At 45.3% G+C, this 14,718-nt stretch overlaps 1 protein-coding gene across 6 annotated transcripts in view; it reads right to left on the bottom strand.

The window, feature by feature from the left end:
- Nucleotides 1-2,484, bottom strand: part of BLTP3A (bridge-like lipid transfer protein family member 3A) — a 64,359-nt gene extending 61,875 nt beyond the window's left edge. For 5 of the 6 annotated variants that reach the window (XM_070745290.1, XM_070745291.1, XM_070745292.1 and 2 more), the window contains exon 1: nucleotides 2,323-2,466. In XM_070745290.1, the coding sequence (XP_070601391.1) occupies nucleotides 2,323-2,366 (44 nt within the window). In that variant the 5' untranslated portion in view covers nucleotides 2,367-2,466. Of the gene's footprint in view, nucleotides 1-2,322 lie in introns of all 6 variants that reach the window. The other variant, XM_070745289.1, reaches the window with a different exon arrangement.
- Between the last annotated feature and the right edge of the window lie 12,234 nt (nucleotides 2,485-14,718).

Genomic DNA, 14,718 nt, shown 5'->3' with positions numbered 1-14,718 from the left:
ATGTTTATGATTGGAGTGCCCCAGGTCATGTGATTATCTTTGCAACTTTCTGACAAGTCAATGGGCGAGCCATATTCATTCAACAATTATATTACTAACTTAACAATTGCAGTGATTCACTTAACAACTGTGGCAAGAAAGGTCATAAAATGGAACAAGACTGACTTAACAACCACATTGCTTAGCAACCAAAGTTATGAACTCAATTGTGCTTGTAATATTTCCATACAATTAAGTTTTTCCCTGAGGAAACCAAGCACTTCCATTGCAAGAACCTCATACAGTATTTATCTAACATTTGACCTACATTGTTTTGTTTTCCATAAAATCACCTATTTTGCCAGCTAGCACCCTTATAAAAATGTATTTATTATGAAGAATATTGTTGATATTTCCTATAATTCTTTCCTGGCTCTTTTACTAGTTATCTCTAATACACTGTACATCTTTAGTAACTGTTTATGCAAGCAATGTTCTCTCTTCATAGATTTTGTGCATTATTGCATTTAATATTAAAGTGCTTTGGTACTTAAGGATAATCACCTTTTACAGAATCATTCTTCCAATATGTGAGGCAGTATAATTAATGAGTATGATTAATGCTAGACTGATAGTGGAGACACACGGCTTTAAAATGCCATACATCTATGAAAATTATTCAGTCAAACACTTTCTTTCCATTTAATCTACCTTATTATTGTTGAACATACTGTGCTAAAAGTCATAGTAAGTGCAACTGAGATCAAATCTAACCAAGTAATCAATAGGGATTGATGTCTTTGAAGAAAAATGTACGGAACATATAATAAATTAAAAAGTAGAACCATACAAGTCAGAAAAGTCTGCCTCTCTATGTACATTCTCAATTGTTGCTATTTTGTTTTCAAAGTCAGTGAGCTGAAGTAGGCCACTGTAACCAAAGGCAACTACACACTCCTGTACAAGAATCCCATTCATTCTACATTGCCATATGCAAGAAAACAGAATAGGGGGAAATGGCAGAATACAGTAACTCTGTGGCAAAGCTATTTATTTCCCATAATATGCTGATTGGGTATCAAGCTACCCAGGATTTGAGGAAGTTAATCTATTTTCCTTCTCTGTTTCTGGTTTTGCTTTCCTAGTCAGAATCATAAGCAAAACCATCTGGGGACTTTTAAAGCTTTTCAGATTAAACAATCACACTGTAATTTGCATTTTCCCCTTCAATCCATATTTAGCCCAAGAGATTTCATACTAGTAACAACTTATTAACAAGTGAAAATAAAAGCAAATGTCACACAAATTCCACAAGTTAACTACAGTAATGGGACTGGCAAATCTACCTGAAGCCATATAAATCTGAAATCAGATTCTCAGAGTGTCTATGTTCAATAATAGGTTATTGTTTTTCCCTCGGACAATACAAAATGCTTCATTGTTTTACTCATTTATTTGCTTTTCCATATAAACTCCTGGATTGCACAGTATTTTTTTTTCAGTTTTATTCTCCCTATAAAGTAGATTAAGCTGATAATATTTTTTTTAATGACGTAATGTTTCCTAGGTTTCATAAAGGAAACATTCATCTGAAATCCTTTGAAGGGTCTAAGGTACAGGGGTCTTCCAACCTTGGCAACTTTAAGACTTGTGGACTTCAACTCCCAGAGTTCCTCAGCCAGCAAAGCTCAAGCAAAGTTGGCTGAGGAACGCTGGGAATCGAAGTCCACAAGTCTTAAAGTTGCCAACGTTGGAAGACCCCTAGTCAAAGTTGGGAAAAGATTAAATAAACCCTTCAGGAACATGGATCCCTTCTTTACAAAACAAGAATCAGTAGGATCTTAAACCCTCCTCCGGGTTGGAAAGTCAACCTTCATCCATCCCCCTGGGTAATAAAAGAGGCAAAACACAAAGGACCATTTTAACAGACCTTCGTTTCCAGTGCAACGAATACAGTGGGAAAATATTATTGCTCAGGGCAAAGGGTGATAAATATAAAGGAGCCAAATGTAATATATCCACAGCTGGGTTTCTACTAATCCCTAGACAGGGGAAAGAAAGGCGTCAAAGGAGCAGGGGCAAACTGATCGTGGAGAAGGTGATCAAATATCACACACCTGGGAAGAATAAACAACAGCCGGGAAGGAGGATGGCGAGGAGGGGGGGGAGAGAAAGTGGTGGAGGAAACACCTTTGGAGGGTCAGAGCACCGTCCTCCGCTTTCCGCAGCGCCGTTTCCAACCGGGGCCGGCTCTCCCTCCGTTGAGTCCCCGGCCCGATCGTCCAGCGCCGAGCCCGCTCAAAACAGCTCCCACCACCACCACCCCGCCGTCCCCCTTTTTACCTGGACAGGTGCTTCAAGATCTGCTTCTTGATGAGACCAGCCATGACAGGAGTCGCGGGTCCTCTATCGCCCCGGGTGCCCTGTCATTCCCTTTGCAACCGGCCGCGGTTCTTGCAGCGCTCGCCGCGGCCGCCGGCAGCTTCGTCCATCCTCCGTCCTCTCCTCCACACCACCGCCCCCCCCCGCCACAAGCAGGCTCCGCCAGAATCCCGGCCGCCACCGCGGCGGAGTCCACCAAAGCTACCCGCGCCCCCGCCCTCTGGCGAGAGATTTGGGGGGGGGGGGGGGGCAGAGGCGGGAGGAACCGCCCGGTGTGGCAGCGCCCTCTATTGGCTCATAGGGCCAGTAGCAGCCTCGGCAACCTCTCCCGGTTGGCGGCGAAGCGGGCCTCAGGCGCAAAAGTTCTCGCGGCGCCGTCTGGGTTAGAGCTTGCTTGTTCCTCATCGGGCGCTAGGAAGAGAAGGCTGGTTTTGGAAGAAATACTTTAGTCCCGCGTCTTCGGGAATTTTGAACAGCACGTAAGAAAGAACCGCGTCCTACATTTTTTAAAAAAAGGAGATTTGGTCTCTGTTCGTGCAGAGACTGGATAGCCATCTGTCGGAAATGATCTAGGATTTCCTGCTTCAGCAAGGGGACGGACTATTGTTGTTATTGTTGTTTTGTTGTTGTAAGGGACCTTGTAGATCATCTAGTCCTGGGGAGGCAAATTTGGCTCTTTTGTGACTTGTGTACTTCAACTACCAGAATTCCTGAGCTCGCATGCCAGCTCAGGAATTCTGGGAGTTGAAGTCCATATGTCACAGAAGAGCCAACTTTGCCTACCCCGGATTTCTAGTCCAAACCCGCCCCCACGCCCCCCAGCAGAGTCCCTACACCCAGTAAAGGGCTGCAAAAATTTTACTACCACACTGTGAGCATGGCTTATTTTGTGGGTAAGGCTTGCAGGCCATGTGACCAGATGGGAATGACTTGATGATCATGTGACGGGTAGCGTAAAGGTCATGTGACGGGCTTAAAGTTGGCCGTCTTGACATCACTCACATTTAGGATTAGGGTGCCTGGCCTCTCCTCGCCTCAAAGAGATATAATTTCCCTATCTATTTACTATTACTCAACATCCAAAATATACTTTTTAATTCTATGTAGATATGCCATATGTGTACATACATATTACACACAGGCATACAAAAATATACATTATCTACTATATAAACTGTATGTGTACATACACACATGCATGCACAGCTCTTCTAAAATTATACACATTCAACTTCATTTACTGTGATAAGAAAAATATATTCAGAGCCCAGAAGGGGAAAAAAGAAAAAAAAATTAAAACTTTTCTACCAGTTCTGCTTACCTGACCATGCCCGTAGGAACCCATCACTGTCTACACCATTTCAGACAGATGTCCATCCAATCTCCCCTTGAAAGTCTCAAGTTTCCCCTCCCCCCCATGGTTTATAGAATTTATACATGGTATGCTTGTATGTATGATTGGTTCTTTAAATTGGGGTTTTTTAGATTATTTTTAATATTAGATTTGTTTACATTGTCTTTTTATTGTTGTTAGCCGCCCTGAGTCTTCGGAGAGGGGCGGCATACAAATCTAGTAAATAAAATAAATAAAATAAGTGTTGGGGGTCTCACAATCTCTGCAGGAAAGCTGTTCCACTGGTTGATTACTCTCACCATCAGAAAGTTCCTCCTTATTTCCAGGTTGAATCTTTCCTTGGTCAGCTTCCATCTGTTATTGCTTGTCTGGACTTCCAATGCTCTGGAAAACAGCCTGACCTTCTCCTCTCTGTGGCAGCCCCTCAAGTATTGGCACACTGTTATCATGTCACTCCTGGTGGTCCTTTTCACCAGACTGGCCATGCTCACTTCCTGCAACTGCGAATGCTGGTTGGGGAATTCTGGGAGTTGAAGTCCAGATCTCTTCAAGTTGCCACGGTTGGGAAACACTGCTCTAGAGGCTCTACAAGTTCCCTTCCAATGGTGGATTGCTCCTGATGTGGTCCAGTTCAGCGAACTGGTAGTGACAGCAGCAGGAGGTTCCGCCCACCCACCTGGGATGCTTCTGCGCATGTGCAGAAACATCATGCGCTCATGAGCGAACCAGTAGCAATGGGATTTACAACCCACAACTGATCCCTTCCAACACTATTCTGTTCCAAACGCTAAGCCATGATTTATCTCAGTGTGGATAACTGAGCAAGTCTGAGTTCACTTAAGCTTCTAACCATTAAAACAGTTTGCAAGTCACGTTAGCAGAACCACAGACAAGCATTTTCAGTTTCCTAGGTCAGGGGTAGGCAAAATTGGCTCTTCTATGACATGTCGACTTCAACTCCCAGAATTCATGAGCTAGCATGATTGGCTCAGGAATTCTGGGAGTTGAAGTCCACAAGTCATAAAAGAGCCCACTTTGCCTACCCCTGTCCTAGGTAATTGGGAAAAAGTGGGATGAATGATCCCACTGCTAGATAGATTTGTTGAACAACAATATCCCCACATGTTGTCCATAATGGGTCTATATCCACATTGTGTGAGGGGGAGGTAAGCAAGGAGTTATGTCAGAGTTCAACTTGGGCCTAACAGTACTCAACCTCTTCATAAGTGAAATGAGGGAACAGAAAGGATATTCATAAACTTTGTGGATGTCCATAAAGCTGAGGCTGATTGCTAACACTGATGTAAAGAACGTAACAATTGAGTCAATCGTAGTTCAACCCCATGCTCAAGCAGGAGACCCATTTCAGTCAGTGGCTGTCCAGTCTTTTCATCACTTCCGCTGATGAAGTACCCACAATTTCTGAAGACAAATGGTTCCACTGGTTAATTGTTCTCACTTTTGGGAAATTTCAACTTAATTCCAGGTTGCTTCTTTCCTTGGTTAGTTTCCATCCATTGTTTCTTGTTTTGCCTTCTGGTGCTTGGAAAATGAGTCGACCCACTCTTTGCGGCAGCCCGTTAGTTATTGGAACACTGCTATAATGTCAACCCCAGCCCTTCTTTTCTCCAGACTGGTCATACCCAGTTCCTGCATCCGTTCTTCATATGTTTGAGTCTCCATGCCTTTTGAACTGAATTTGAATTGAAGAGGGACTTGATAAACATGAATACTGGGCCTTATTCAGCCAAATGTTCAGTATTAACAAATGTAATGTTCTGTCCTTAAGCAGAGAAAAAACAGATGCACAGGTACACGTTAAACTTCACGGTAGTACTTGCAAGAAGGAACTGGAAGATTAAGAATTGTGCTGCAGTTGCCAAAATGAAGTTTGGGGCTATAGCAACAGCTATATATGCTGCACTGGTCCAAATGTACCTGGAATATTATGTCCAGTTCTGATTGCCACAATCCAAAAAGGACACTAAAACCAGTGCAGAGAAGACAAGCGAGTACAATAAGGGACTTGGATGCTAAATCCTGCAAACAGTAAAGAACGGGACATGTTTAGCTTATGGAAGAGAGAGAAGGTTATAGGGAGACAACTAACATTCCTCCAATACATGAAGGGGTATCACAGAGTAGAGGATATGAATTTATTCTCCACAGCACCTAAGGATAAGAAAAGAACTAATGAGTGAAAGCTTTATAGAGAGAACTCCAAACTATAAATTAATTATGAGAATCCCTTGGGAGAGGTATTAAGGAGTCAGAGAGCCTTATATAAGTTTCCTAAGCCAGATATTACTTCCTCCAATCTTGCCAAATAGAACTGACCTTCTTTAAACCCCTTTACCCACTTGCACAATGTGTTCAAGTATGCGACTTTTGTGTGTTCATAATTACAGTGTTCCCTCGATTTTCGCGGGTTATATTAATTTAAAAATACTTTGCGGTTTCCCCCCCCCCATACCACGTTTTTTCCCACCCGATGACGTCATATGTCATTGCCAAACTTTCATCTGCCTTTAATAAATATTTTTTGAAATAAACTTTAATAAATAAACACGGTGAGTAATAATCTGAATGGTTGCTAAAGGAACGGAAAATTGCAATTTAGGAGTTTAAAGTGTTAAGGGAAGGCTTGTGATACTGTTCATAGCCAAAAATAGTGTATTTACTTCCACATTTCTACTTCGCGGAAATTCGACTTTCGCGGGCGGTCTCAGAACGCATCCCCTGTACTTCAAAGCAGCAATTAGTATTTATGGTATTCAATTTGGACTGTTTATTGGTTTTTGTCTATCAACTCCTGCTGGATTGATATTTAGAAGATAGCTATTGTATTGCTCTTTGTCTAGAGTCCAGCTTCCACTATGCTGCACTTCAATAAATAATATTAAATATATAAATATATAACTTTCATGGATATATCTGTATATCTGTTGTTAATTTTGTGTAAACTTGGCTTTGGCTTCCTTCCCAAGATTAAAGCCATTTTTATTTCGCTTACACACCAGTTTTTTCTTTATTCTTGAACCAAACAAAATGTATAACTTCTGTACTATATTAATCATCAAATTCAGCTGGTTATAATAGTGGTTATTATATTTTTGTTTTAATTCTGTTTTTACTTTCATAACCAACTTTTTAATATTTATCTATTGCCACCTAACAAAACTGGATTATTTCCAATCCTCTATATTTCAAATTATTACAATTTTGAGTCCTGTTTTAATCCAGCTATCATCTCTTTCAATTCTGTTATTCTTATAAAGTATTCATTATATTAAATAGGCGTTGATTGCTTACCTGAACGCCTCTTCTCGTACGGTGAGTGGGTACAGCAGTCACGTGGGTTGCTCCTGTCCAATCCGATGGGACTGAGCCTAGTATTAAAAAAGCCTGCTGGATCCGCCCCTTCCCCAGAATTCGCAAATCCGTAGACTAGGCTCAGTAGTGAAGCTCCATAATGTTCAACTCTCATGTGTTAGAAGAAAGGTAGGAATAGAAGTCATAGAAGACCACACAGAAGGGAGGGAAGTGACTGCTGTACCCACTCACCGTACGAGAAGAGGCGTTCAGGTAAGCAATCAACGCCTATTCTCCGTACTGAAGGAGTGGGTCCAGCAGTCACGTGGGACATACCCAATAGATAGGTCCCTAGGGTGGGATTAGATTGCTATCGTGAGAGATAACGGATTGGAGTACCCTTCTGCCGAAGGCAGCGTCCGCTGAGGCGTAAGAATCGATTTTGTAGTGCCTTATGAAGGAATTTGGCGAGGCCCAAGTGGCTGCTTTGCAGACTTCCTCCAACGGGGCTTGAGTCGCCCAAGCGGCAGATGTGGCAGCACTTCTGGTGGAGTGCGCTGTAATATTCCTTGGAATGGAGAGGGAGGCTGTCTCATAGGCCTTAGAGATGGTCCCTCTGATCCAACGGCCTATTACTGATGAGGATACTTTGGATCCCATGGATCTGGGATGATAGGCCACGAAGAGTGCTTCAGACCTCTGAATGGCTCCTGTGCGTTGAATATAAATTTTTAGCGCTCTAGTAAGATCCAGAGTGTGCCATCTAATTGCCAGGGGGTGCTCCCGTTGGAGACAGAAGGAAGGTAAGACAATATCCTGGGATCTGTGGAACATGGAACTGACCTTGGGTAGAAAGGTGGGGTCCAGTCGCAGAACCACCTTGTCCTGATGGAACTGACAGAGGTCCTGCCTGATAGAGAGGGCTGCCAACTCAGATATGCGTCGGGCGGATGTAATCGCCACCAGGAATGCTACCTTAAAGGATAGGTACCTGAGGGACGCAGATTTCAGGGGTTCGTAGGGTGCCTGAGTAAGGGAATGGAGAACCCGTGGCAAGTCCCAGGAAGGATATCTGTGGATCTTAGCAGGTCTGAGGTTGACCACTCCTCTGAGAAATTCTTGGATTTCCGGAAAGGAGCGGAGGGGCTGCCTGCGAGGCCCCGCCAAGACAGAAGAGATGGCTGCCAGGTGGCGACGGATGGTGCTGGTAGAGAGGCCTTGGTGGAAACCTTTCATGAGGAAGGAGATTATCCTGTGAATGGGAAGACACAGGGGAGATAAGCCCTCCTGCGAGCACCACTGATGGAATTTGGACCAAGTATGGTCGTATATCCGGTTGGTAGACCCTCTTCTAGACTTCAGGATGATTTCCACTGTGTCTGGGTCGTACCCTCGCAGGTCTAGGTCTCTCCGGATAATAGCCAGGCGGTGAGGTGGAACCACTCCGGATCCGGGTGGAAGGAGGCCCCCTGCCGCAACATATCCTCCGAAACGGGGAGTCGCCAGGGGTCCTGGACGGACAGCTGTTGGAGGTCCGCGAACCAGGGCCTGCGAGGCCAGTGAGGGGCGATCAGAATTACTCGAGCCCTCTCTAGGATGATCTTGTGAACCACGTCTGGCAGAATTGGAATTGGAGGGAAGGCATACAGAAGACCTGGAGGCCAAGGGATCCTGAGAGCATTGATTGCCTCTGCTCCCGGGGATGCAAACCTGGAGATGAAGCGAGGGAGCTGGGCGTTGGCTTTGGTCGCAAACAGATCCAGCACTGGATGGCCGAACCTGAGGCAGATTCGGTGGAACAGTGCTTGATGGAGATTCCACTCTCCTGGATCTATGGTTGCTCGCGATAGCCAGTCCGCTTGGACGTTGAGGCTCCCCGAGATGTGATCGGCTAGGAGCGACGAGATGTTTCTCCGCCCAAAGGCCTAACTTTAGGGCCTCCCTCATGAGGGCCTTGGATCTTGTGCCTCCCTGTCTGCAAATGTGGCTTTTGGTGGCTATGTTGTCGGTAAGAATCAGAACATTCTGGTTGGAGATGTGAGGTTTGAATTGCTTTAGAGCTAGAGACACGGCTCTTAATTCTAGCCAATTGATGGGCCTGGAAGCCTCCTCCGGTGACCACGTGCCCTGGGCTAGAAGACCCTGGGCATGGGCTCCCCAGCCCGAGAGGCTGGCATCTGTGGTGACAACAAACTGGTCTGGGCACCGGAAGGGAAATCCCTTGTCTAGGGCTGGAGAAGTCCACCACTTGAGGGATCTGCGAACTGTCGGTGGAATGGCGATGCGACGAGTCGAGTTGCTGTGGCCCAATCTCTGGAATGGTAACAGAAGCCACTGTAGTTCCCTGGCGTGAAGGCGGGCCCAGGGGACAATGCCAATACAAGACACCATCTTTCCCAGTAGGGAGGATAGGGTGACGATGGAGGCAGATTGCAGGGATAGGATACGAGTGATGAGATCCAACATGCTGCGTTTTCTCTCAAGAGAGAGGAAAACCTGGGATATCTCAGAATTAATGACAGTTCCCAGATGTAGAATGGAAGTAGATGGCTTAAGGTGGCTCTTTTTGAAATTTATAGAGAAACCATGGTTCTGTAGAACTGACATGGTGGAGGAGAGATCTGCAGCCACTCCATTTTTTGAATTCCCATGAATTAAAATGTCATCTAAATAACATAAAATATGAATGGGCGTGGCCCGGATATGAGCCGCCAGGGATCCCAAGAGCTTAGTGAAGACTCTGGGAGCTGAGGAGAGCCCAAATGGCATAGCCCTATACTGAAAATGCCTGCCTTGAAAAGCAAAACGCAGACATTTTCTATGGCCTTTGGCAATGGGGATATGGAGGTAGGCTTCCGTAAGGTCCAGGGAGACCATAAAATCCCCCGGATGCAGGGCGGCTAAGATGGAGGATAAGGAATGCATTTTGAATTTCCTATATTTTATGAATTGGTTCAATTTTTTTAGATCTAAAATGGCTCTCCAACCTCCAGAGGTCTTAGGGACCACGAAGAGGATGGAGTAGAAGCCCAAGCCTCTCTGGAGAGAGGGGACCAGCTGGATAGCTTTAATAGCTAACAAATGAGAAATAGCCTCCTCCATTCGGATACGAGATGTAGAGGAGCTGGGAGAAGGACAAGAAATAAAACGGTTAGGGGGAGGAGAAATGAACTCTAAACGGAGACCCCTTTCCACAGTATCAATGACCCAGGGGTCCTTACAAGAACGGTGCCAGGCGGAGGAGAAACAGGCCAGGCGACCGCCTATGGGAAAAGAGGGAGACTCACCATCTGGATTTTTTGGAGGCTCTGGTAGAGGAGGATCCCCTCTGGTAGCGGGAACCTCTGCCCCTGGAGTTTCTAGATTGGGATCGAAATCGAGGGGAATACTGACCTGGATTCCTTTGAAAGGCGAAACCTTGATCCTGTTGACGCCCTGTGCGCCGAAAGGACTGCGGTTTAGAGGCCTTCTTGGTGGTAGGTCCTAAGACCTTTTTCTTGTCCGTGGTCTCTGTGAGAGGGTCCAGAAGGTCTCCGAAGAGGAGATTGCGTTTCAGAGGACCCATGGCTAACTGCCACTTCTGCCTTACTCCCGCCTGCCAAGGGCGGAGCCATAGAAGTCTTCTGGCCGTTGTGGAGGCCGCTACTGACCTGGCTGCAAATCTGGAAGATTGGAGAGTAGCATCCGCTACATATTGGGCAGCTGCGAAGATTTTGTTGAAATCTTGTTGGCCTCATAGATCATCTGGAGGTAGATGTTGTTGGAGCTGACGAAGCCACAAGAGCATGGCTCTGGAAAAGAAGGATGCTGCTGCAGCACTTTTAATGGCCCATGAGTCAGCGAAGAAACCTCTTTTGAGCTTTTGCTCAAGACGCTTGTCTTCTGGACGGAGGACCTCCTCTGCTTCGCCAGGCATGGCAGCAGCCGAGTGAAGAGTCTTCACCGGATCATCTGGCCTGGGACAGGCTAGGAGTTCCTCATAGGAGGGAGAGAGCTTGTAAAGCTTCTTGTCCTTGGAAGTGGGAGTGAAGCCAGAGGTTGGGTGGTCCCACTGTTTGAGCAAGGCGTCCTTAAACAATTTGGGCATAGGAATTACCTCATTGTCTTCCTGTTCTTCCATGAAATAAGGAAGATTTTCCTCCGGAGGGTCTGTGGAAGGAGTAGCCTGCTTTTCGTGCGCGGCTAGCCCCGTGGATACTCTTGCCTTAAGAAGGAGAGATTTGAAGAGTTGAGGTGGAAAGATGGCAGCTGGGGCTGGAATCTTAATTTGAGAGTCCTCATCTTCCGACAGACGCTGAAAGGGGTCATCATCCTCTTCTGCATCCACGTCCTCATTCTCTTCCTGAGAGGAATCAGAGTCCTCCATGACTGGGGCTCTGTAGGAAGGAGAAGAACTCACGGGACAGGAGGAACGTGGAGGGGGATGAGACAAGGAAGGAACATTGATGGCCGAGAGTTTAGCATCAATGGTTTTAGTCAAAACAGACAAGATAGACTGAAACTCCGGAGGCAAGGAAGAAATATCAGCCGGAAAAATAGGAGGATCCCTGAAGGCCTGAGAAGGTTCTGGCTGGGAGGAATCCTCAGTAATATCTGGCTCCTCTGGACCTAAGCCCCATTGGTTAGGTTGGGGTGGATTTAGGTTTGGCTCATCCAGGGATAGCACAGGAACCCCAGAGAGAGGCAGGTTAGAGGCCTCTGGGGGGGGTTGGATTCATATGCACTTGGGCCTGCACCTTTAAACGTTTGGCTGATTTATCATGTATTTTTTGCAGGGCTAGGTCCCTTCTCTTCTCAGCCCTGGTGGACTTAGCCAAGGAATGGGCCCCTGAAGAAGAGGAGGAAGAGGCCTGGGGGATATTAGTAGATTCATCACCAGTAGGCCTAACCTCTCTGGGACCTTTAGTAGTGCCTCTCTTGGGAAAAGAAGCCATAGTCTGAACAAATTACAGAAGACGAGGCTTGAGCCAAGAAATTTAGGGGGGAGAAGAATTTAATGAGCTTCCCAAGAGGAGAGGTGACCCTGCTCCTAGGCCAAGGAGCGGCTGCGACTTAGGGGCAATCCGGACAATGCCAAGAGTTCGTGTCCCTAAATGCAGCGTGGCAGGCCTCACAAAACTTAACTTAAGTAAACCAAGGCACACTGGTTGGAGGCCACTTCCGTGGAGAATAGACCTGAGGGACTCACAGCTACTCCAGGGTCAAGCGGCGGACTGGAAGCACTGATGGCTGACCAAGAAGGGCAAAACCGAAAGTGCGAAGTTACTGGGCGCGAGGGCCTTCGCGCCAAAAAACCCGCTCCGTTTAATTTGCAATCGGAGGGAACTAAGTCCGGGAGACAATCAAGTCCCACACCGCAGGAGGTAAATAGCCCTTAAATCGTTATGTAAACAGTGGCTTGCCCCGGCAGGACCTCCAGGCCGAGAGGAATAAGGTTAAATTCCAGGCCGGCCGCAGCGACAGGACGGAGGGAAAATAAACCGTGAATGGCTGTGCCGCTCACTTCTCCCCCAAACTCGAAGCCCGGTAGGGCTGAGTAGAATCCACTGCCGGCAAGCTTTAATAATAGAATAATCTTACTGTTTTAGAAGAGAAAGATCGAAGGGAAGGTGTTTTGAGAGGAATGAGTGTTCGCACGACCGCTGGATAGCGGGACTGAGCGAATTCTGGGGAAGGGGCGGATCCAGCAGGCTTTTTTAATACTAGGCTCAGTCCCATCGGATTGGACAGGAGCAACCCACGTGACTGCTGGACCCACTCCTTCAGTACGGAGAATGGGTATGCGTCGTATTCCCTTCCCTATTCTTAACCACCATTCCTTCAGACTCTGAAGAGATCCCCCTAGTTACAGCCGTCAAATGTTGGTGTAATCTTAGATGTGAGTCTAGGACACCCAAATTGCGAACTCACTCGGGGGGCAATTTCTCTCTCCCCCCCCCCCAAATCAAGGGTGGACAGTCGATATAGTCTTTCAGAGGCAATACCCACAGCCACTTGGCCTTGTCAGGGTTAGGTCTAACCTCACATCCAGACCCTCACAGCCTCCAGTCACTAGTTCATCATATTCACTGCTTCACTGAACTGACACGGGGTGGAGATATATAACTGGGTGTTATCAGCATATTGCTGATACCTCACCCCACATCGTCGCATGATCTCACCCAATGGTTTCATGTAAATGTTAAAATAGGAAAGGAGAGAGGACCAAATCCTGAGACACCACACAAAAGGATCTAGGGTTGACCTCTGTTCTCCTACCAATACCTACTAACACATACTAAAATCAGTTATCAGAAATAAATTGCCATTCTTTATTTCCAACCTCTCATTATTTATCTTATATTAACTATTTGATTCCATTTATTTATATTTTCTGAAAAATACCCATTCACTTAGCACTCATTTGACAATTGGCATTGGCATCTAATTCTTGCTTTTGTAAGATTTTATGAAATAATTTCTTGCATAATGACTTGGTGCAATTTGCATATTCCCTCCCTCTCTTCTCCAGCATTTTCAAATCTCTAGGCCACATATTTCTCCATATCTGTTGGCACAGAGCTGCTAAGCCTCTAAAGTGCCCGTTCTTCTGCAGTTTTAAACAGTTCAGTTGCTTTAGTGCTTTCCTATTTAAAATGTACATTTTTACATATTATCTTACAATGGCTTAAAATATATTTAAATTTATATGACACAGCCAACATTATTTATTCTACTTGTTTTAAACAATTGTTCCTAAATAAATGTCATTCATCCACAGATTTTCTGGCTTTTTATAATTCTGTTTGTATAGAATTTCATACAGTATTTTCTTTCATCTTTATTGGAGCATTGCCATGATTATGCAAAGGTGGCTGGGGAATTCTGGGGGCTGGAGCCTGCCAGGCTTAAAGTCGCCATGAACATTTAAATATGTTAAAGGGTTAAATAAGGTCCAGGAGGGAAGTGTTTTTTATAGGAAAGTGAACACAAGAACAAAGGGACACAATCTGAAGTTAGTTGGGGGAAGATCAAAAGCAACGTGAGAAAATATTATTTTCCTGAAAGAGTAGTAGATCCTTGGAACAAACTTCCGGCAGACATGGTTGGTAAATCCACAATAACTGAATTTAAACATGCCTGGGATAAACATATATCCATCCTAAGATAAAATACAGGAAATAGCATAAGGGCAGACTAGATGGACCATGAGGTCTTTTTCTGCCATCAGTCTTCTATGTTTCTATGTTGAGCATATTTGGGCAACCACCCTGCTCTGACTATCCAGAGTGGTTCCCAAGAATCAGTCTATTCACCAGTCCTTCAATATTTGCTGTGGTTGTCAGCTCTGCTTTCACAGAGACATCTTTAGTCCACCATGCTTCCCCAAAATCAACAATTTCACATTTCCATTAGTTTATACTTTTCACGTTTCAAATGCATTTGTTCTTATAAAGTAAGATTACATACAGCCCTAAGTTAATGACAGTAATTGAGACCAAAATTTCTGTCATTAAGCAATTTTGTTGTGAAGCACATCATCACATGGCCATGTTGCTTAGCAACAATAATTCTGGCACTGCTCCTACCAGCTTCTACTGACTTTGCCACATCAAGTATTAATCCCGAAGGAAGAAGTTTATGAAAGGCTTTCTCCGATTTACAAGATATTTATGCGGATGCTCATGTATACATTTAAAGCACACTGGGTA

This window comes from Erythrolamprus reginae, chromosome 3 (assembly GCF_031021105.1).
Source record: "Erythrolamprus reginae isolate rEryReg1 chromosome 3, rEryReg1.hap1, whole genome shotgun sequence".
Taxonomy (NCBI): domain Eukaryota; kingdom Metazoa; phylum Chordata; class Lepidosauria; order Squamata; family Dipsadidae; genus Erythrolamprus; species Erythrolamprus reginae.
Note: the sequence above shows the minus strand (reverse complement) of the source record. Positions and strands in the feature narration are given on the sequence as shown.